The 25271-nt window shown below is 43.0% G+C and overlaps 1 protein-coding gene across 4 annotated transcripts in view; it reads right to left on the bottom strand.

Annotated features, from left to right (window-relative positions):
* The window catches only part of ndrg4 (NDRG family member 4), a 133508-nt gene that overhangs the window by 49821 nt on the left and 58416 nt on the right, over positions 1–25271 (bottom strand). For 2 of the 4 annotated variants that reach the window (XM_078211115.1, XM_078211116.1), the window contains exons 1-2: positions 23110–23233; positions 14385–14490 (exon numbers count right to left, since the gene is read on the bottom strand). In XM_078211115.1, the coding sequence (XP_078067241.1) occupies positions 14385–14490; positions 23110–23130 (127 nt within the window). In that variant the 5' untranslated portion in view covers positions 23131–23233. Of the gene's footprint in view, positions 1–14384; positions 14491–23109; positions 23234–25271 lie in introns of those variants that run through there. The other 2 variants (XM_078211114.1, XM_078211113.1) reach the window with 1 other exon arrangement.

Genomic DNA, 25271 nt, shown 5'->3' with positions numbered 1-25271 from the left:
AAACAGTGTCAAATCAGTGGAAGGCATTCAAAGGTGAAATTCTAGTGTAGACATGTCCCCACAAAGAAAAAGGTTGTGTTACCAATTCTATAGCTCCCTACTTATGAAGATTCATATAGGCCAAGCTAAAGAAAGCTTATGACAGTCGCAAAAGACTTAATACAGTAGAACGCCTACAGAAGCATAAAAAACTGGAGAGGTGAAGTAAAAGTTGAAAATAGCAAAGCAAAGAGAGGATACAAGAAATATTGGCGGGTAAAATCAAAGAAAAAGCCAAGATGTTTTACCAATACATTAAGAGCAAGAGAATAACTAAGGAAAAGGTAGGGCCTATCAGAAACGTGCATGGTAACTTGTGGGTTAATTATGAAGATGTGGGCAGAGTTCTCAAATACTCAGTCTTCACTAAGGAGAGAGATGATGTGGACATAGTTGAAGAAGTGTATGAGATATTATGTACAATTATATACAAGGTTAATGAGAAAGGGAATATTGAGGGACTGGCATCCTTGAAGATGGATAAATCACCAGGGCCAGGTGGAAGCTGTTGAAGGAAGTCATGGAGGAAATAACGGATGCTCTCATGATCATTTTATAATCCTCACTAGATATAGGCGAGGTCCCAGAGGATTGGAAGTCTGTGAGCATTGTACCATTATTTAAAAATAGCACCATGAGAGGCCAGAAAGTTATAGGCTGATCAGTCTGACTGCGGTTGTGGGCAAATTATTAAAAACAATTCTGAGAGACATATGGTGGCAGAGCAAAGTGTGCAGAGGATGCTGAAAGTCTGCAAAGGGATATAGATAGTCTAAGTGAGTGGGTGAGGGTCTGGCAGATGGAGTGCAATGTTGGCAAATGTGAGGTCATCCATTTTGGTAGGAAGAACAGCAAAATTAATTATTTAAATAGTAAAAAATTGCAGCATGCTGCTGTGCAGAGGGACTTGGGTGTCCTTGTGCAGGAATCTCAAGGAGTTGGTTTGCAGGAGCAGCAGGTAATTAAGAAGGCAAATGGAGTTTTGTCCTTCATTGCGAGAGAGATGGAGTTTAAAAACAGCGAGGTTATGTTGCAGCTGTATAAGGTGCTGGTGAGGCCACAGCTGGAGTACTGTGTACAGTTCTGGTCTCCTTACTTGAGAAAGGATATACTGGCACTGGAGGGGGTGCAGAGGAGATTCACTAGGTTGATTCTGGAGCTGAGAGGGTTGGCTTATGAGGAGAGACTGAGTAGACTGGGGTTATATTCATTGGAATTCAGAAGAATGAGGGGAGATATTATAGAAACATATAAGATTATGAAGGGAACAGATAAGATAGAAACAGGGAAGTTGTTTCCACTGGGGGGTGAAACTAGAACTAGGGGGCATAGCTGTCTCAAAATAAGGGGAAGCAGATTTAGGACTGAGTTGAGAAGGAACTTCTTCACACAAAGGGTTGTGAATCTGTGGAATTCCCTGCCCAGTGAAGCAGTTGAGGCTACCTCATTGAATGTTTTTAGGGCAAGGATAGATACATTTTTGAACAGTAAAGGAATTAAGGGTTATGGTGAGCAGGTGGGTAAGTGGAGCTGAATCCACGAAAGGATCGGCCATGACCTTATTGAATGGCGGAGCAGGCTCGAGGGGCCAGATGGCCTACTCCTGCTCCTAGTTCTTATGTTCTTATAAACTATCACTTACAAAGATACAGATTGATCAGGGATAATCAGCATGGTTTTGTTAGGGGAAGATTGTGCCTTACTAACTTAATAGAATTTTTTGAGGAAGTAACAAGGAGGATTGATGAGGGTATTGCAGTGGATGTTGTCTACATGGCTCTCAGCTCATCAGCTGTAAAACCGTCATTGTTGCCTTTGTTACTCCAGATTTGAATATTTTAACACACTCCTTGCCAGCCTACATTCTGCCCTCTGTAAACATGAGATCATCTACAACTCTGCTACCCTAAAAAACTTACACCCTTGACCAAGCTTCTGATCATTTATGCTAATATCTCCCAATGTTTTATTTATTCTTTTGTAGGATGTGGGCATTACTGGCAAGGCCAACATTTGTTACCCATCACTAATTGTCTTGTCTGTATAGTGTGCAGGAACAATACTTTTCATTGTATACTAAGTAATACATGTGACAATAATAAATCAAATTAAATCAATTGCCTTTGATGTGAGTGGCTTGCTAGGCCATTTTAAAGGTCAGTTAAAAGTCAACCAAATTGATTAATAAGATGTTCTTTATTCTCCCAGTTTTTTTCCTCATAATGCATTTCTGGTTCTTGCTGACTGTCATTAGTCCAGCACTTCTCACATTTGAGTCTCCAATGACCAGAACCTGAACACGCTCAGATTACTTGTGACACTTGCCCTTGGCAGGCTGACATAGACTCTGGTGAACAAAGTGGATGGGTAAACATTCCACTCAGTCTCCAGTGCAAATATCAGCACACACCTTACCCCACCCACCCTGCCAGAACCCATAGAAAATTGTATCCCAAGTAACATCAATTTTTATTTAATTAATTTTTTAAAAATTCATTTGTGGGATGAGCGTGTCACTGGCATTTATTGCCCATTCCTAGTTGCCCTTGAGAAGCTGCCTTCTTTAATCACTGCAGTCCCTCAGGTAGAGGGACACCAACAGTGCTGTTAGGGAGGACGTTCCAGGATCTTAACCCAGCGACAGTGAAGGAACAGTGATATATTTCCAAGTCAAGATGGTGAGTGACTTGGAGGGGAACATCAAGGTGGTGGTGTTTCCAGGTATCTGCTCCCCTTGTCCTTCTAGATGGTAGTGGTTATGGGTTTGGAAGGTGCTGCCTAAGGAACCTTGGTGAGTTCCTGCAGCGCACCTTGCAGATAGTACACACGGCTGCCACAGTTCATCGGTGGTGGAGGGATGGAATCTTTGTAGAAGGAATAGCAATCAAGTGGGCTGCTTTGTCCTGAATGTTGTCAAGCTTCTTGAGTACTTTTGGAGCTGCACTCACCCAGGCAAGTGAAGAGTATTTCATTACACATGATTTGAGCCCTGTAGATGGTGAACAGGCTTGGGGAGTCAAGAGGTGAGTTACACGCTGCAGAATTCCAAGCCTTTGACCTGCTCTTGTAGCCACAGTATTTTTATATGGCTGGTCCACTTCAGTTTCTGGTCAATGGTAACCCCCCATGATGTTGATAGAAGAAGATTCAGTGATGGTAATGCCACTGAATGTCAAAGGGCAATGGTTAGATCTTCTCTTGTTGGAGATGGTCATTGAGCGGCACTTTTGTGACGTGACTGTTACTTGCCATTTGTCAGCCCAAGCCTGGATATTGCCCAGTTCTTGCTGTATTTGGACATGGACTGCTTCAATATCTGAAGAGTCGCAAATTATACTGAACGTTGTAGTCATCAGTGAACATCCCCACTTCTGACCTTATGATGGAAGGAAGATCATTGATGATGCAGATAATTGGGCCTAGGACATTACCCTGAGGAACCCCTCCAGTGATGTCCTCGAGCTGAGATGATTGACCTTGAGCCACCACAACCATCTTCATTTGTGCCAGGTCTGATTCCAACCAGCGGAGGGTTTTCCCCCGATTCCCATTGACTTGAGTTTTGTTAGGGCTCCTTGATGCCGCACTCTGTCAAATGCTGCCTTGATGTCAAGGGCAGTCACTCTCACCTCACCTCTGGAGTTAAGCTCTTTTGTCCAGGTTTGATCCAACAGCCTAGTAGCTGAGTGATCCTGGCAGAACCAAAACTGAGCATCAGTGAGCAGGTTATTGCTGAGTAAATGCTGCTTGATAGTACTGTTGATGACCCCTTCCAACACTTTGCCAATGATCAAGAGTAGACTAATGGGCGGTAATTGGCTGGGTTGCATTTGTCCTGCTTTTTGTGTACAGGACATTCCTGGACAATTGTCTACATTGCTGGGTAGATGCCTATGTTGTAGCTCTACTGGAACAAACTTGGCTATGGGCACCGCAAATTCCGGAGCAGAAGTCTTCAGTACAATTGCTGGGATATTGTCAGGGTCCATAGCCTTTGCAGTATCCAGTGTCTTCAGCATTTTCTTGATATCTTGTGGAGTGAATCGAATTGGCTGAAGACTGACATCTGTGATGCTGGGGACCTCCGGAGGAGGCTGCTATGGATTATCCACTCGATACTTCTGGCTGAAGATTGCTGTTTGACATGCAAGTAGTTCTGTTTTGTCGGTTCACCAGATTGACGCCTCATTTTTTTAGGTATGCCTGGTGTTACTCCTGGCATTCCCTCCTGCTTCTATATTGAACCAAGGTTGAACCCATGGCTTGGTTGTAATGGTAGAGTGGGGGATATAAGGGCCATGAGATTACAGATTATGATCGAGTACAATTCTGCCACCCCCCCCATTCCCCTTCCATATTCACTCACCCAATATCCATTATGGGCAGACCTCCGAGCCAAGTGGAGATAAAAACAAATTAAACTTCAAACAAACAATCTAATAGAACACTCACTCAACACACTTGATACAAAAGAAATCTCATTCATGACACCCATTCAAAGATTTCAAATCCTCTCAAGTGATCAATCTTATAAAAATAAAAAAAACACTTTTATTCAGTAATCAAATCAAAGACAGCTAATCCTTTAATTGCTGATTAAAACTGTGAATTGAAATGTGAACTCTTCTCATCACTAGGAGCTAAGTATTTTTTGGAGCTTTTGAAACTCGGCTAAGCAATGAAACTTGGCTCAGCTGTAATAACAGCCCTTGGGAAAGGTCAACAATGAACTCCATTGAAATTGTAGGGACAAATGTTATTTTTTTTCTAAGCTACACCAAATAGTCTATTAATCAAATTAGTCCAGCAGCTAATCTGACAGCTACAGCCTGGTTTGTTTCATATTTAAAGGGCTGGGGTCTAACATAACTTCAGATCATAACACTGAAAGAGACCTCATCCATCCCTCAAGAGCATTTAAGTCTTTCCCATTAATTAGTGACACCCAAAGTTAAGGCCCTCGAAACGGCAAAAATGTAGTCTGATGGAATTCAGCACTATTTTCAAGTTGCCCTACTGAGTTCTGCATTCCCTCTTGTGTGAATCACACCCTAACCCCTTCCCCACTAGCAAAAAGAGGATCCATGGAAAATGGGTTAGAGGCTTCTGCAGCCGGGTCCCGCTTGCCATTTTTGAAGTCCTCTGGAGTCAGCCCAACTTTCTGAAAATCCGGTCTTTGGTTGAGCAATTTAACAGCATGGCTTTTGTGATGCTTGCTAATTCATAAATGGTATCTTTGGGAAGAAAATAATTGTAGGCTTTGATTGCTCAGCTCTCTCGTGGTTACTCATTCTTTGTTGTTGCTTTTTGCTACCCTTGGTTATTTTAGATTTACTCGATTATATAAATGGTTATTTGAAGCAAGTATGATATTTGTTCCAAAGGACGCATGACCCTTTGAAGTTTGGAACCCTGCAGTGTGACACTTTTGAAGTAAACAAACAGCATACCTTTAGAAGCCACATTCTCAGGTGTGATGACGATGAAAGGCAGAGGTCTTTCATTTGTATCAATATTATTAATGGAGATGTCTTCCTCCTATATATAAGACGCTCCATCTCAACGTTTTTATCATTGTAGATTCCTAGGTCCACTTTTATAATGGAGCTTGTCTATATCAATCTATTGCACCGACTTTATGTGCCTCTGAGCAGTTGTCTGGGAGGTAGTAGTGCAGAAGAAACAATAGATTGTTGGACTGTAATTATCTGTGAATCACAGACTGTCCACCCAGCTACCAAAAGCATTGCTCAGCACTGAAAGTGCTGCCTTTACAATTATAATTGGTGCAACCAAGGGAATTAACTGCGCACAAACCAACATATAAGAAGCAAGCAATGTGACCATGAAACTCGGCACTCATCCATCTTCTCTCCATTCACTGACCTTGCTCCGGTGATGGTAATTGCTTTTATGATTGGGTCAATATTCTACAGCCATGTAACTTTGACGACTTTAACCCCAGGCTTCCCAGACCATGTAAAATGTACTTCCTTGAGAGAAGCTCCAGTTTATAGCTGCCACAGTTTGTCATTCCTTCAGGGTTGCCTACTCACCAGATTTGTCCTGGAGTCTCCAGGAATTAAAGATTAATCTGCTGGCAACAACCATGAAAACAATAATAAGGGGATGAAAAATAAGTTTTAAAAAATTTTCTTTGAACACTTTGGTTTATTAGTTATAAAGTCTTTGGAAATTGGGGAAAAAAGGCTGTTTGACAGACAATCAATAATCATCCAATCGGGTAATGAAGAGAGTTGGCTTTCCAATTGGCTGGGAGTGTTTTTTTCCTCAAGGACAAGTGTGATGAATGTCAAGAGCGAGGAGAGTGAGCTGGCTTGGGGTGAGCTGGTTGGTGGTGGAAAGTCATGTGATGAAACCTTTGGGAATATATCCAAGCTGAGTTCGCAATCCCAGGTTTGACCGTAAGATACAAGAAAAGAATTAGGCCATTCGGCCCATCGAGTCTGCTCCACCATTCAATCATGGCTGATATGATTCTTATCCCTATTCTCCTGCCTTCTCCAGGTAACCCTTGATCCCCTTATTGATCAAGAACCTTTCTATCTCTGTCTTAAAGATACTCAATGATCTGGCCTCCACAGTGGCTCTGTGGCAATGAGTTCCACAGATTTTGGCAAGATTATTTTATAAAGCAATGACAAGACTAACTGCGGACAGAGGAGGCAACAAATTGTGATGTATCCTGAAGGTGAACCTTCCTCATTAAAAGGGCTCCTGGTTTTGACACTCCCTCTGTAGAAATGATCTGCATTGCAAGGCTTTCATTCTCATGAAATACTTCAAGGGGTATTATGGGGTTTTCTCTCAGCACTGTTCACAATATCTTCCCCACTAATCTTCTTGTCCGCACAAATAGTTATATGTTGCTTCACTGTCACTTTTGGGATGGGGTGGCTTGCAGGACTCTAAATTCTGAGCTTTATTGGGAAAATTATTCCTGAATTTCACCATGTGATAGGGCAATCTGGAAGTTTGGATGTGATAGAATCATAGAAACCCTACAGTGCAGAAAGAGGCCATTTAGCCCATCGGGTCTGCACCGACCACAACCCCACCCAGGTCCTACCCCCATATCCCTACATATTTACCCGCTAATCCCTCTAACCTACGCATCTCAGGACACTAAGGGGCAATTTTTAGCATGGCTAATCAACCTAACCCGCACATCTTTGGACCTTGGGAGGAAACCGGAGGACTCGGAGGAAACCCACGCAGACACGGGAAGAATGTGCAAACTCCACATAGATAGGTGACCCAAGCCAGGAATCGAACCCAGATCCCTGGAGCTGTGAAGCAGCAGTGCTAACCACTGTGCTACCGTGATGGTAGCTTATGACCCAAAGGTGAGGGTCTTCAAATGAAGTCATGAAGGTAAGGCTTTTTCTTACACTTAAGAGTTCTTGCTTACCACAGAAGTGGCTTGTTTGGTAGGCTTGTTTCGCCTATGAACCAAAATGTAATTTTCTGTCTGAAATTAATGGAATCATGTATGTAAAGACTTACAAACAATCCATGTACAATCTAGGGTACATGGTAAATTGCTTCAGGTACCCACTGATTACCCTTGATGTCTCAAATAGCTGATTAACACCATGTTAATAAGCCACACATTTTGTAAAAACATTGAAAATAGGAGCAGAAGTAGGCTATTCAGCCCTTCGAGTCTGCTCCAAAAATTCAGTATGATAATGGTTAATCATCCAACTCAATAGCCTGATCCTACCTTCACTCCATATCCTTTGACCTCTTTGGCTCAAGTGCTACATCCAAGTCCTTCTTGAAAATGTTTTGGCCTCAACTGATTTCTGTGGTAGAGAATTCTACAGGCTTACCACTCTTTGGTGAAGAAATTTCTCCTCATCTCAGTCCTAAAAGGTTTACACCTTATCCTTAGAATGATGAGCAAGGAAAGCACATTATGGTACTTAATTTCTAGACACCCCCACTATCGGGAAGATCCTCCTGGCATCTACCCTGTCCAGTCCTGTTAGAATTTAATAGGTTTCTATGAGATTCGCCCCTCATTCTTCTGAACTCCAGCGAACGTAATCCTAACCGACTCAATCTCTCCTCAAATGTCAGTCCTACCATCCCAGGAATTAGTCTGGTAAACATTTGTTGCACTCCCTCTATAGTAAGAAAATCCTTCCTCAGATAAGGAGACCAAAACTGCACACAATATTCCAGGTGTGGCCTCACCAAGGCACTGTATATTTGGCGCAAGACATCTCTGCGCCTGTACTTGAATCCTCTCGCTATGAAGGCCAACATACCATTTGTCTTCTTTACCACCTGCTGCACCAGCAGGCTTGCCTTCAGCAACTGTATAAGGACACACAGGTCTCATTGCACATTCCTCCCTCTAAATTTATAGCCATTCAGATAATAACCTGCCTTCCTGTTTTTGTAACCAAAGTGGATAACCTCACATTTATCCACATTATACTGCATCTGCCACACATGTGCCCACTCACTTAGTTTGTCCAAATCACACTGAAGTATTTGATTTGATTTATTATTGTCACATGTATTGGTATACAGTGAAAAGTATTGTTTCTGGCATGCTATACAGACAAAGCATACCGTACGTAGAGAAGGAAAGGAGAGAGCGCACAATGTAGTGTTATAGTCATAGCTAGGGTGTAGCTATGATCAACTTAATACGAGGTAGGTCAATTTATAATTCCCTGTTTTCTCTCTATCTCCCATTTTAAGTATTGGGTTACATTTGCTACCCTCCAATCTGCAGGGACTGTTCCAGAGTCTATAGAATCCTGGAAGATGACCACCAATGCATTCATTATTTCTAGGGCCACTCCTTTACATGGGGTGTAGATTGTCAGGCCCTGGAGATCTATTAGCCTTCAATCCCATCAATTTCCTCAACATAATTTCCCTACTAATAGAGATTTCCTTCAGTTCCTCCCTCTCACTAAACCCTGTGTTCCCCAACATTTCTGGTACGTTATTGTTCCTCTTTTGTGAAGACAGAACCAATATGTATTTAGTTCGTCAGCCATTTTTTTGTTCCCCATTATAAATTCCCCTGTTTCTGACTGTAAGGAACCTACATTTATTTTCACCAATCTTTTTCTCTTCATATACCTATAGAAACTTTTACAGTCAGTTTCATATTACGTGCAAGCTTACTCTCACACTCTATTTTCCCATTGTTAATTAATCCCATGGCCCTCCTTTGCTGAATTCTAAACTGCTCCAAATCCTCAGGTCTGTTGTTTTTCTGGACATTTTGTATGCCTTTTCCTTGGATCTAATACTATCTCTAATTTCCCTTATAAGCCATGGTTTGGCCATCTTTCCCATTTTACTTTTGCACCAGGCTAAATTACAAAGAGAAGTATTTTTATAAGACATAAATCTGTACAAAATGATGAGCAGGGAAAGTACATTATGGTACTAAATTTCGTGTTATCTGAGTCCAAATGACAAAGGCTTTGGAATTTCAAAGTTGAATGATTGCAGTAATCTATCAGGTTCAGGAAGCACCAAAAATAGAGCCTCTCTTATAAGAGAATATCTTGGAGGCAATTCCAAATCATTTCTCACGTAAGTGGATGAAAAGTGGAGAGTCCTTGAACCAGGTTCAATATCAAACCTACTGGAAATTTCACTTCTGTTGGACAACTACAGTTCCCTCCCTCCACCTTTGTGTGAGCAGACTATTAATCACAGACTATTAATGCAGAATTGTTCTGTAACACTGACATGTAATGCTGACAGATAGAAAGGCGCCTTTACTCCACATATAAGCTTCCAAGAAAAAATGAGAAAGGGAATCAAGTTAGAAATAGGAGCACAGATTTTCATGTGGGCTGGGAAAACTTTTTTGCACCTTGCACAATGCACAACTGACCCATTTTTGGCTTTGCACATCGGCGTTGTGTTTGCGGTGCACTTTGGAAGCTGTGAAGAAGTATGGGTGTGGAGCTGGGCCAGTTAGAAGGTTTTCTAACACAGCAGCTCAGCTCCCAACATTACTTAAAGGCCCCTAAACCTCACCTCTTTCACCCCACCTCCATCACAGAATACTACAGTGCAGAAGAGGCCCTTTGGCCCATCGAGTCTGCACCGACGCATGAAAAGCTCTGACCTGCCTACCTAATCCCACTTGCCAGCACTTGGTCCATAGCCTTGAATGTTATGGTGTGCCAAGTACTCATCCAGGTACTTTTTAAAGGATGTGAGGCATCCCGCGTCCACGACCCTCCCAGGCAGTGTACTCCAAACCATCACCACCCTCTGGGTAAAAAGGTTTTTCCTCAAATCCCCCTTAAATACTTTTAACTTGTGTCCCCTCGTAACTGACCCTTTAACTAAGGAGAATAGCAACTCCCTACCTATCCTGTCCATGCCCCTCATAATCTTGAACACCTCAATCAGGTCGCCCCTCAGTCTTCTCTGCTCCAGAGAAAACAACCCAAGCCTATCCAACCTCTCTTTATAACTTAAATGTTCCATCCCAGGCAACATCCTGGTGAATCTCCTCTGTACCCCTTCCAGTGCATTCACATCCTTCCTATAATGTGGCGACCAGAACTGCACACAGTACTCCAGCCATGGCCTCAGCAAAGTTCTATACAACTCCATCATGACCTCTCTGCTTTTGTAATCTATACCCCGATTAATAAAGGCGAGTGTGCCTTTTTCACCATGCCACCCCTTATTGCCTCATTCCCCCCAAAATCTCTCATGCCGCCTCCATACCCCCTCATTGCCCACCCCCCATGCCACTCCATTCCCCTTAGATCAAGTATGCCAAGTTCATGATCTCGGAGATCCACCATGCCACCCTAGGTCCCCTCAGATGCTCCATATGCCACCTTCCATGTTTTCTCCAAAGCCAGTCACCTGGTATGCATTACCATCCTCGGGAGCCATGTAACAGCAATGGGAATTATTTAAAAATCATTGGGAAAAAATTAAACCTCTTAGTAATCTATTCAAACCCGATATCACTGAACTGGGAAAAAAACTGCTTCAGTGCATAAAAAAAATAAATTTTTTAGGTGTCATTTAGGTTTGTAAATGAACAAGAAACATAGTGGTATTGTCACTAGACTAATAATCCAGAGACCCAGCAGAGAATAGGTTCAAGCCATTTCTGAAGATCCAGAGTGGGAAGTATATTTTTTAGGACTCACAAAACACATATAAACACACAAAAAGATTTTGGAGGAAATGCAGTTCTCCTGTGGTCCTCACAATGGGAATCCCGAGCTCTGAATACAAAAGCAGGGATGTACTTCTGAGGCTTTATAAAGCACTGGTTAGGCCCCATTTGGAATACTGTGAGCAATTTTGGGCCCCACACCTCAGGAAGGACATACTGGCACTAGAGCGGGTCCAGCGGAGATTCACACGGATGATCCCAGGAATGGTAGGCCTGACATACGATGAACGTCTGAGGATCGTGGGATTATATTCATTGGAGTTTAGGAGGTTGAGGGGAGATCTGATAGAGACTTACAAGATAATGAACGGCTTAGATAGGATGGACGTAGGGAAGTTGTTTTCATTAACAGGGGAGACTAGGACGCGGGGGCACAGCCTTAGAATAAAAGGGAGTCACTTTAGAACAGAGATGAGGAGAAATTTCTTCAGCCAGAGAGTGGTGGGTCTGTGGAATTCATTGCCACAGAGGGCTGTGGAGGCCGAGACGTTGAGCGTCTTCAAGACAGAAATTGATAAATTCTTGATTTCTCGAGGAATTAAGGGCTATGGGGAGAGAGCGGGTAAATGATTGAATGGTGGAGTGGACTCAATGGGCCGAATGGCCTTACTTCCGCTCCTATGTCTTATGGTCTTATGGTGTGTGTGTTTTGCACCCAAGGCCTTCCTAACTCGCCAAAAGGCCACATTAAAATGGTGTGAAGTCGGGAAGGCACAGGAAAATTGTTTCTCCACCAGAAAAGTTAAGTTCACCATTTTGTGACCTGATTCCCACCTCCTAACGTTTCCATTTAATAAAATAAGTATTCTGTCCAAATTAAATTCATCAATACAAATGTAATATGGATCTATTTTGTAACATGGCCAGGCAAAGCTCAAGTCCTTCATGCAGCTTGCTGATTAACAGGGATGACTGACAGTCATTCTTCAATCCTTTCATTAAAGACTGTTCTTTCGATACAAGTGTACACTTCAGAGTGAAGCCATTAATAACAAGGTATAGGGAGCCGCAGCTTACATGGGAAGTGAACAGACAGCTATTTTCTGAAGCATCCCTCTTTTGAAGCTACTTGCCAATATCTTGTCTGGAATGGTCAATCTCCATGAATGAGGGATGGAGGTTATAAGGAACTATTATGTATACTGGACAGTTACTCACTGGAAAAGAGGAGGTTGAGACGTGATATGATTGCTGATTTTAAAACACTGAAGGGACTAGAAAATGAAAAGCATGACAAATGTGACCTTGACACAGAATCAAAGAACACTCCCTCTGCTTAAGGGTGGTGCGGTGGCACAGCGCCAGGGACCCAGACTCAATTCCAGCCTCGGGTAACTCTCCATGTGGAGTTTGCCACGCATGTCTGCGCGGGTTTCCTCCAGGTGCTCCGGTTTCCTCCCACAGTCCAAAGATGTGCGAGTTAGGTGGATTGGCCATGATAAATTGTCCTTTAGTGTCAGGGGGATTAGCAGGGTAAATAGAGATAGAGCCTGGGTGGGATCGTTGTAGGCTTGATGGGCCGAATGGCACTGTAGGGATTCTATGATTCTATGCTTGAGGGGAGGAGGGGTAAATTCAATCTGCAAAAACATTATTTCAATGAATCTATGGAACAGACTTCTTAGGAAGATGGTACAAGCAGTAAGCATTGCTTCATTCAAGTACAAATTTAATTTATTTCAGAAAATAACATTTTGGTGATGTGGTAAGTGGTTTGTGCGAAAAATATGACATTGGATCTGTGGATTCGCAAAGCTCTCAGGGGTTTTCTTCTCTCCCTGGGTCTCTTGTAGACTAATTGATAGAGATTGTTTGCTGTGCTTAGTCAACAATTCTGTTATTGTATCATGACGGTGGAAGGCAAACTAGATACAGCTTGGTCTTTTGCTGTGCAGCAATTCCGATGTTCCTGTGAGCCGAGTGAGTGATTACCAGCAGGTTAGCAGACTGTGAGAGCAAAGGCAGGGGGGTTACATTAGAATTGTATCTGATTCCGTGCTTAAAGCTATCTATACATACCACGAAGTAACTGTCAATGAACACTGTGACCCATGGCTGTTTCCCCTTCCACCTCCTTCATCCAGAAGTAGTAGGCCAATCCTATCACCAACATGGTTTGCTTAGTTAACATCAGCTAACTCGGCACAGACCAGAAATTGAACATGGCATCATTTGATCTGGATGGTTTGGTTCATCATTAAACTTTGCCTCCACTAAGTAGGATAGTGGGAAACCCACAGCACACACAATTTTCACCCAAATGTAAATATTTTTATCAGCCAAATCTCTTGCTATTTAATCCTATTGGATTATGGAATTCAAAAAGAGCAAACACTTTCCCATTCAGTCAGTTATATAACATTCCAATAGCCCAAATCCTTTCCCATTCAATCACAACCTATAGAACTCCAATAGCCCAAACACTTTCCCATTCAATCATAACCCATAGAACTCCAATAGCCCAAACTCCTTCCCATTCACTCACAACCTATAGAATTCCGATAGCCCAAACTCTTTCCCATTCAATAAGCCCTAGAATTCCAATAGCCCCAACCTCTTCCCATTCACTCACAACCTATAGAATTCCAATAGCTCAAACCCCTTCCCATTCAAACACAACTCTATAGAATTCCAATAGCCCAGACCCCCTTCTCATCCAATCACAACCTATAGAATTTCAATAGTTGAGGCCCCCTTCTCATCCAACCACATCTTATGGAATTCCAATTGCACAAATCCTTCCCATTCACTTACAAGATATAGAATTCTAATAACCCAAACCCTTCCCATTCAATATTCTATGAAGTACAATTCCAATAGACCAAACAGCTTCTCATTCAATCCATCATATAAAATTCTAACAAATGAAACCCCTTCCTATTCAATCCATTACATAAAATTCAATTAGACCGAACTGTTTCTCATTCACCTGCCTCCAATGTGTATAATTCAGTGGGCAAAACCATTTCCTATTCAGCCCATTATATAGAATTCCAATAGCACATACCACTTTCCATTCACTCCTGTTGTAAATAATCCATTGTGTCACTTCCCTTCTACTTATTTACCATGCAATAAGTCTGAGCCATGTGGTTTCACTAAGGTGAGCAGTGTAAATAGTTATACTTACAGTTCATCCCAACATCATGGTAGGTCAGGATCGCCGGGCGGTTTCCTTTTGGTGCACCACGGATCACCACATGCAATATTCCATAGGGAGTTTCAATGTCATGCTCCTGTTGAGGGTTAAAAGTGGCAATCAGTGACTGGAAACATCTCTTTTCACCCACCACTCAAAATTGATGATAGTGCAGACCCACATTCTGTCACAAATCCATTGTAAAAATAATCAGCAGTTAGTAATTTGATGGCATAGAACTTGAGCATTGTTGAAAAAAAAAGAGACATGCTGTCGAAGTTTTTTGTTCTGAAGAGTCCAAGATGAAAAGCTTTGACAGTATGTCTCTTTCCTCAGCAATAATCAATGATTGTTTACAGACTTCTTATTCATTCAGGTGATTATACAGATCTTCCATCATATACCTCATGAAATCATTAGTGATTATACAGACTCACCTCCTTAAAATTAATGATGACACTGATCCGCCTTCTGCAATGCACCACCATATAATTGCTGACCCGCACCCTTCCTAATTTTTAATGTACCAGTTATTGTAAAGTCTCTCCTCTGTAATACATCCATTATAAATCCGCTGAAATTACATTCACCATCATAAATATATACAAATAATTTGTGATAACCATAGTCACTATTATAAATGCAGTCATATTATCAAACAAAAGCACTTACACTATGATAAACACATCTAAATTTATTAGAAGCAAAAGAAGGAATAAATATGCTCATATTCTCACAAGCAAACAATGTCATAAACACCCATTCACATTCATACATATTCATACATAATGGGCAGCAGAATTTGGTGATGGTGAGTGCATTTAATCAGGTGAGAGGATGGTTGATGAGACTCTGCCGCTTTCTCACCAATGACCTGATTAGTGGGAAGGCCCATAAACAGCTTTCCTGTTCCACTGCCAATTGAGGCCCTTAATTGTTAACTAATGCACACTTAAGGATCTCATCTTCCTGTTGCTGGTATTCCTTGTTCAAATGCACTCAGTACCTGATCTAGATAGTTAAGAAGGCACAGTATACTTTCTTTTATTAGCCAAGGTTGATGGAGATCTGGAACTCACTGACAGAAAGGGTCATAGAGGTAGAAACCCTCACCACACCTTTAAAAACTTGAATATGCATTTGAAGTGTCACTGTCTGCAGAGTTACACAATGCAAGAGTTGGGATGTGGGACGAGGCTGGATAGCACTTTGTGGCTGGCACAGACACGATGGAACAAATGGCTGACTTCTATTCTATAAATGTTCTATGTTTCAACTTACACCTGAACAAACAAGCCCTAAATCTTTCTGGCATGTTTGGTGGCTATCTAGTGGGTAAGTACTGCAACTTCATGCTGTTTAATGGATTACAATGTTGATTCTCTCAGTGAGATGCTATTGCAGCAGCGTTTATGGAGGACGGTACCTCAAACAGAAAGTTACTCATTTCCACTGATGGTGCACTTGCAGATTCCAGAGGTTTGTAATCTTTAATAATGCTGAATACTCAGTTACTTCAACTGCAAATTCCTGGCTAATGTGATAAACAGATCCATGCTGACAAGTGCATAACATTTTAAAATTTAAGAAGTGCCCTACTGAAACCAGACATTCTATAAACTGTGAGTGAAAACAATGGTTCCAAATGATTCTCCTGAACTCTCATTGATGTTCCATTGAGAGATCGGGCAAAATCCTCCAGAACTAGTGTTGGCAGATTCTGCAAACGACTGGAATGGAGACCATTTGAAGGGGAAGTGTACACTAAGTGGGAGGTAACTTATTTTGTCCTGATGTCCATCAAGCACATCAGTGATCTATTTTAGAGGAGATTTTCCTTGTTTATGTATCTGTTCAGCAAACCCTTCAACATGCTTGCTTCCAACTCTGCAATATTTCCCACCTCTGCCAAACCAATCTGCTGCTGAAATCCTCATTCATACCTTTGTTACCTACAGAATTGACTATCCCAACGAGGATCCGGTCAGTTTCCCATTTTCCACCCACCATAAATTTGGTGTTCATCGTTCATCCAACTCTGCTCCTCCAACATAACTGGCACCAAATCCCATTCACACATCATTCCTATGTTTCCTGACCTACATCTCCACCTACATCTGAAGTCTCTGGGTCCATTAGCATCTCCGCACCCCCCCCCCCACCCCACTAGAGTGGTTCACTCCAGTGGGATTACTATAGCTCCCCACTAATGGGGAACTAATAGCCTGACCCTGCTGGAGTGAAGGAAGGGGCAATCGGGATCCCCCAGAGGTGGGGGAGGGGGGAGGCCCCCTGGGCATTGGCACCTTGGCAGTGACAGTCTGTGCCCCCTATGCCCCAAGGGGCAAAGTGCCAGTGCCCAAGGGGACGGATGGACGGACGGCATTACGAGGATCGCGAGGCTGGCCAACAATCAGGAGGCCAGCAGTGCAGAGCTACTCCGCATGCGCTGATCTTGGTGCTGACAGATCGATGCATGCGCAGTGGCCTGCTCAGAGTTATGCTAGCGGCCTCTAAAGTGGGGATAGGCTCTGCCCACTGATTTATAATGATATACACGCTAGTGACCTCTGCAGTGCAAAAAATGTGGGAGATTCTTCTCTGAATTCCCACTGAAAAAACCAGCGTGAATTACTCCAGTTTTCACATGAACTTAACACTCAAAACGTTTTTGGGAGAATTCCGGCCATGGTCTTCTTCTTTACCCCCTTCCCCAGCAGGAGGTTGAGCCTGGTACAAAAAAAAGCAGTTGATTCAGCCAAATTCCCTTCTGCTGTTCTTTACCCTGTGCATTTCATTACGTCACAATATATCTACAGATCACATCACCTCTTTATACACGACAAACTCTCATTAGTTTATTAATACAAAGTAATAGAAAGATACGCAAGAAAGGAAGTTGTGAGGAGGACCTATTGTGTGAGCAACAGGATATAGATAAAGTAATAAAATTTGGCCGATGGAATATCATGCGATCATCTACTTTGGCAGGAAGAATAGAAAAGCAGAATATTATTTAAATAAGGAGAGACTCCAGAGTGCTGCAATAGAGGGATATGGATGTCCCTGTGCATGAGTCACAAAATGTTAGCGTGCAGGTACAGCAAGCAATAGGAAGGTAAATTGAATGATGGCCTTTAGAACATAGAACATAGAAAGCCACAGCACAAACAGGCCCTTCGGCCCACAAGTTGCGCTGATCATATCCCTACCTCTAGGCCTATCTATAGCCCTCAATCCCATTAAATCCCATGTACTCATCCAGAAGTCTCTTAAAAGACCCCAACGAGTTTGCCTCCACCACCACCGACGTCAGCCGATTCCACTCACCCACCACCCTCTGAGTGAAAAACTTACCCCTGACATCTCCTCTGTACCTACCCCCCAGCACCTTAAACCTGTGTCCTCTCGTAGCAACCATTTCAGCCCTTGGAAATAGCCTCTGAGAGTCTACCCTATCCAGACCTCTCAACATCTTGTAAACCTCTATCAGGTCACCTCTCATCCTTCGTCTCTCCAGGGAGAAGAGACCAAGCTCCCTCAACCTATCCTCATAAGGCATGCCCCCCAATCCAGGCAACATCCTTGTAAATCTCCTCTGCACCCTTTCAATGGCTTCAACATCTTTCCTGTAATGAGGTGACCAGAACTGCGCGCAGTACTCCAAGTGGGGTCTAACCAGGGTCCTATAAAGCTGCAGCATTATCTCCTGACTCCTAAACTCAATCCCTCGATTAATGAAGGCTAGTACGCCGTACGCCTTCTTGACCGCATCCTCCACCTGCGAGGCCGATTTAAGAGTCCTATGGACCCGGACCCCAAGGTCCTTCTGATCCTCTACACTGCTAAGAATGGTACCCTTCATATTATACTGCTGCTTCATCCCATTGGATCTGCCAAAATGGATCACTACACACTTATCCGGGTTGAAGTCCATCCCCTTTGTTGCAAGGGGATGTAATGAGGGTTGTCAAGGAAGAGGTCTTGTCCGTGAAGTATATAAATAGGAACAAGTCTCCCTACAACTGTACATAAGGTTGGTGAGACCAAACCTAGAATACTGTGCATGGTTTTGGTCTCTGAATTTAAGGATGGCTATACTTGTATTGGAAGCAGATCAGAGAAGGTTCACTAGTTTAACGCCTGGGATGAATGAAGAGATTGTCTTATGAGGAAAGGTTGAGCGTGTTGGGCCTATATTATTGGAGTTTAGAAGAATGAGAGGTGATCTTATTGAAACAAATGGGATTCTGAGGAGGGTTGTCAGGGTAAATACTGAGAAGATGTTTCTCTTCATGGGGGCAACTTAGAATTAGAGAGCACCATTTCAGAATAAGGGATCTTACTTATTGGTGTCATAAGTAGGCTTACATGAAGTTACTGTGAAAATTCCCTAGTCCCCACACTCCGGCGCCTGTTTGGGTACACAGGGAAAATTTAGCATGGCCAATGCACCTAACCAAGACGTCTTTCAGACTGTGGGAATAAACCGAATCTCCCATTTAAGACAGAGATAAGGAGAAATTTCTTCTCTCAGAGGCATATTAATCTCGGAACTTTTTGTCTGAAAGAGAAGTAGAGGCTGGGTCAATGAATATATTCAAGGCTGAGTTGGACAGAACTATGATCTACAAAAAAAATCAAGGGTTAGGGGGCAGGCAGGAAAGTGGAGTTTATGCCACAGTCATTCTAGCCCTGATTTTATTGAATAGCGGAGAAGGCTCAAGGAGGAGAATGGCCTACACCTGCTCCTATTTCTTATGATCTGAGTGGGCAGAACAGCTTTGGTTTATCAAAGGTGGCATCTCCAACTGTATTGCACTCCCTAAGTCCTGGGCTGGAGAGTCAAGCCAGATTTTATGTTCAAATTTTTAGAACAGAGTCTGAAACAATGACCCATTGAGCCACAGCTGAAAAATACACATATACAGATAGACACAGGCACACATATTGACAGGTACACATATATGCACACAAAAATCCACATGCACATATACATGCAAATGCACATAGACACAAATATAAACACACACACAAAACACACATCCAAATGTATCTATGTTCTACCCATGTCTGATTAATGATGTCCATTCTTATGTATACACTCACTCACTAAGACATCATGGGGGTGATCTTGCTGTTGCGTCCCACCAGCCGATGGGTGGGTGAGCCGGTATGATCGCACGAGAACTGGGAAATCAGGTTTGCCTCGCCTCTCGTGATCTTACTGCAACCGGATATTCTGACACGAAGCTGAATAATTTATTCAAATTAAATTTGAATATGTTTTCCATTGATTTAATGAGTCTGGGACATTATTGCCCATGCTCAATTACCTCTGTGGCCTCGCTGGAGAGGTTCTCTCTGGCGAGGATCACAGTTGGTTCCCAACAACGGGGACCAGTCATGATGGCCTCACCGTAAGAACTGGAGGCCATTGAGGAAGGTCGGGTGCAAGGGGAGTGTTGTCCCTTGTGCAGTGCCAAGGGCAGCCTGGCACTGTCCACTGGCCACCAACCGAGTAGTGCCAAGAGGGCAGGGCCTACTGCGGCGGGGCCAGACCAGGGGCAGCTAGTCAGTGGTGGGGAGCCCGCTACCACTCTGCATTAGGGATCACTGGGGGGAGGGGATGATCATGGCTGGCCATTGCAGGGAGTTTAGCCCAGCGATCGGGGAGGAGGGAGGGGGAAATCAGTCAGGGCAGGGGGGTCGCGGGGTCGATTGGTCAGGCGGATGGGGGAGTTGCGGTAGTCTGTGAGCCAATGCGGTGACTGGGGTGATACTTTGTTTAGACTGGCTGAGAGCAGCAGAGGCTGAGTGACAGGCCTCTGCTGCTAGAGACCTGCACATGTGCAATTGCATCCTCTGCTGCTCTCAGCCAGCGTTTGGGAAATTTAAGCCCCCCTACAGTCAAGAAATAGTTTTTGATGATTTTCTTTTACTTTAAGTCGATAAGATCGCAGATTTGAACTCTCCCAAAAAGCGGATCTGAAGCTGTTCCGTTTTCACGCTCATTCTGGACTTAAATCTTTTTGGTATGATCGCCCCTCATATCTATACTCAATATAGAGTCGCATTCCTATAAATGTCTATTCACATATGGCTATATTCACATATATGTGTACATATATACACAGAATTGAACACATCCAAAGATAGTGGCGGACCCAGTGAGGGAGGGGTCATGATCCTTATTCACTTTGAGGTCAACCCATGCGACTAAGAAAGACCATCTCAATTTCATGTCCTGGACCCTCCACCAGCCATATATCATTTCAAAGTTCACCATCAGAGTCTGGCATTCCAGGCTCAGCCTTTAGACTAAGTAGGTCGACAATCCCCAGTGTCCAATTCTCCCTTCATGTCAAATCAGCCACATTGGAAACATATCCTACATAAGGCTCAGGAGGAAGAATTCCAATGTAAGATGCATCTATCGCTGGCTGTATCCTTGGCCTATCTTCTTAGGGATAGAGGCAGAGCATTCCCTGTGGTATAGAAAATTAAGGGGTGATTCAGATAAATAAAGGATTTGACAGGATAGATCAAGAATAATTATTTTCTCTGATGGGAGAGTCCAGCCCAATAGGAAAAAAACAGTTTGGACCAATATTCGTATTTCCCAGTTTTTAATTGTGTTCCATTTTAATGTGCACAAGAAGAGTTCAGACCAGTATTCTTGTTTCCCCAATTTTACTGTTTTTTACCTTCTGGGAGTGCACAGTGGGGAGCACTTCTACCTGAGTCAGAAGTTCAGGGTTCGAGTTGTACTTCAGAATTTAATAGCCACAGAAGGTGCATTCATAATGCAGCCAAATAGGTTGATTGCCAGCCTGCAAATCCATCTATATCAGGCAGTAAGAGTCCGCCAATGCCTGGTTAGCCATGCTTGATGGGGAGTGATGCCCTTCAAGCTATACTCTCTGGTTTTAGGCTAGAGACCTGTTCCAGGAAAAACAAGCTACAGAAAAGAGAGGTAAGCTTGTGTTTTATCTGCCTCATGTGTCTCTAGACGCAAGAAGTCTTTTAAGTCTAAGTGAGTCCAGATGCAAGGGTGATGTCTTCACATGAAGTATATAGGAAATCTGGAACTCTGTCTCCCCAAAACAGCGAATGAGGCTGGGAGTCAATTGAAAGCTTCAAAGCCAAGACTTTCATAATCATTGTTAGATGTGAGTATTAAGGGCTATGGAACGAAGATGAGTAAGTAGAGTTGAGATACAGATCAGCCATGATCTAATTGAATGGTAGACTAGGCAAAAGGGGCTGAATAGCCTACGCTCCTTCCTAGGTTCCATTGCCTCCAGTTGAAAGGCAACCAGAAAATTCCCAGAGACAGCAGAGAACAGGTTCCAGCCATTTCTGAGGCATTCTGGCCGTCTACAGCAACAGACCTAAGGAATTTCAGAATCATTAAATGTACTTACAGACAGACACTCACCTATTCATTTATGTATATATACACACACACACACACAAATTTAAACACATTCTCAGAAATACACACTAAAAGATTGTACTCGTCACATTTATATCTTCCATACAAACATAATCTGCACATACTCTCATCTAACACTAGTATTCACAATCACAATAAACTCTCATAAAAACTTACATTCATGCATACTCCTGCATAAATATATGCATATGTATACATACGTCTAGAAATATTTGCACACTGATGCACGTGTCCTTTGAACTTGCACAAACATGGCTACATACATGTTCCCCAAATAATATAAATGCGCTTTTACATAATATACATGCACATAACTACACTTAAGTGTTTACATTTACAGTTGCATTCATGACCATAGACACATCCACAGATATACACATGTACACTCACATACATGCCTACAATACCTGCATACTCATGCAGTCATTCTTCTGTGTGTGCACATACAAATAAGTATGCATAATACACCAAACCATGTATAGGCAAAGCGGCCTCATACACAATGCACATTCGCTTGCTAACATATATAAACACACAAATATACTTGTATCTTAATATAAGCTGCACACATTCCGAAACATCAACCCGTCACATGACATAGCACTCACTCCCATAGGACACATTCTCCGCAACACGCACTCACTCATGCGCTCATCGGACAAAAGGCAAAGTCATTTGTAGAATGCCCTTGTTCAGACGGCAGTGGCTGCTGCTCTGTCACGGTGTACAAATGTCGCAGTAAGCTGACTCCTGGCTTTCCACTTAATGATTGAAATGCCACACCCATCCCATACAGCAGCAAACCTCTTTCATCTCAAATTAAATTGGTTTGACTTCACCCGTCTCCCCCACCAAAATGATGGGATCGAACAACATGCAACATGGCGCCATGTGTTCTACATAGATGCCTTCAGATTCCTCCAGATTTTTGTTTTCCATTTCATATAAGGTGTCAATGCAGCAACTATGTTTTCAATACACTGCTAAAGACCATATTACCCCAATAACACACCCACACCCAATCCCACACACACCCCTGAACCACCATTCCTTACTCGAGTACACAAGGCTCATAGCTGATGCCAGCAACAAACACTGTGTACTTGCGCAACCTGACCAGCTCTGAATACCAACAAAGAGAACATTTAACATTGAGCAGAGGGCGATTGGTGGAGGGTAGGAGGAATGTGCAGGTACACAGTGGGTGGGAAGGGGGATAGACAGACACACATTGCCTCACTGCCTGTATTCACTTACCCCATCCCAGCACTCAGGCATCTTGAGAACAAATTAAGGGGACAGCTCCAGCTCAGCAGGCACAAAAATTCCTGAATTCAGTGTCTGAAAGGCTCAGGCACATCGGTCTCTAACCCAGCTCTGCAGCCTGTCACTCAGAAGCTGTGCCTTTTATAGGAGCCCAGCATCCTGCGGTTACGGGCAGTGTGCAAAGCTGATCCATTGGCTGCTACAGAAATGATTTGTGCTCTGATTGGCTCGAAAGCTGCTCATCTCCTTGGTGTTTCAGTTTGTGTGTGTCTTTGTGTCTTTCTTGCCTCTGTCACATCAGCTCAGAGATGCTGCTTGCGACCCCAGTGATTTGCATTTTCACAGTTTCTGCAGCTGATGTGAATTTCTATGACTTGTATTGAGACACACAATGTCACTGTAATATCTTCCCTTCATTGCTCATGGAGTCTCAGTGCTGCAGTCCTCCTGACTGCACTGTTCGAATATTTGCTTCACACTGCCCAGCACAGAAAATACTAGTCACAACCATCCACCAGTGTGATCCCCATCCCCCATACAATTTACCATCTCCTACTGCAACAATCCTAATCATTATGCATGAGCTGTGCTTTTCCGGAGAAAGATGGCACTGCATCAATATCAAATCAGGCAGAGAGGAAAAAGAGACTGGGAGAGAAAATGAGAACGAGAGACAATGAAAATGGGACAAGAGAATGAGAGGCAGGGAGTGAGGAATAAAAGAGAAAAGAAGAGGGGATGTGGCAAGAGAGAGGGAAGGGTGAAGGAAGAGAGGGGGAAGGGAAAGAGGAATGAGTGTAGAAAGGGAGAAGGAGAGGCAGAAGGTTACGTAGAGCAGGAAGAGAGAGAGAGAGCTAAACTGATTTATTAACAGGCACTAACCATTAGGAATACCAAATGTTAAGAACATCCCGAATAACTGATGAGATTTTAATTCAGTAAAAAATATGGTTTAAATACAACAAAGACAACATTGATAGGTTCAAATGACGCCTAGAGCTAGATTTCTCCTTGCACTCTGACCCTGGCCCATTATCTGGGTTAGGGGTCATATGAAGTATACTTGGTGGGCTTCTGGAAAAATTCTGACCAGAAAGTGAAAACTTGCCAATGGCCCCGAGAAAAATTGGAGAAACAAAAGGGCATGTGGACCAACACACTTGTGCTGGCTTCAACCACTGAGCAATGTGGGCGACACTTACAGGAGCAGACAGGAAAGAGCAGCCAGTACTGGTGATCCCAGCAGTGGCAGGAAAGGGAAAGTCAAAACAGGGTGGTGAACAGGTAGGAAGCTTCCCTGTCCAAATTGCATTGCTCCTTATAGCGCAAGGGACCTGGGTACGAATCCCAACTTGGGTCACTGTCTGTGTGGACTTTGCACATTCTCCCCGTGTCTGTGTAGATTTCCTCCGGGTGCTCCGGTTTCCTCCCACAGTCCGAAAGACATGCTGCTTAGGTGTATTGGCTATGCTAAATTCTCTCCGTGTACGCGAACAGCCCCGCAGTGTGGCGACTAAGGTAATTTAATTGCAATGTTAATGTAAGCCTACTTGTGACACAAATAAACTTTAAAAACTATAAAAACATTGCTTACGAGCTATCATAGAGATCAGAGGCTAATAGAGAGAGAAATATGTGCATATAGATAGAGCCTTTCACAGCCTTGGGACATTAAAAACATCTTACAAGTTAATGAATTATTTTCTCAAGTGCAGACACTACTGAAATGTAAGTAACATGATAGACAATTTATGGAAAGCACCAAGATACCATTAACAACAATGTAATGATGATGAGATAATCTATTTTAATCATGTAGTTGAAGGATAAATATTGAGCAGGGTACTGAGGAGAACTGCTGTTCTTCAAAACTGTGCCATGAAATATTTTACGTATACCTTCAGGTACAACACACGGGCTTGGGCTGATAAATGGCAAATAACATTTGCACCAGACAAGTCCCAGGCAATGACAACAGGAGAGAATCTAACCATCTCTCTTTGACATTCCATGGTGTAACCATTGCTGAATATCCACCCAGGGACCCGGGTTCAACTCCCAGCTGTGTGAAGTCTGCATGCTCTCCCTGTGTCTGCGTGGGTTTCCTCCGGTTTCCTCCCAGTCTGAAAGACATGCTGGTGTGGTGCATTGAC

This window comes from Mustelus asterias, chromosome 4 (assembly GCF_964213995.1).
Source record: "Mustelus asterias chromosome 4, sMusAst1.hap1.1, whole genome shotgun sequence".
NCBI classification, from domain to species: domain Eukaryota; kingdom Metazoa; phylum Chordata; class Chondrichthyes; order Carcharhiniformes; family Triakidae; genus Mustelus; species Mustelus asterias.
The sequence above is the reverse complement of the archived record's forward strand: the minus strand, read 5'-3'. Positions and strand labels throughout refer to the sequence as shown.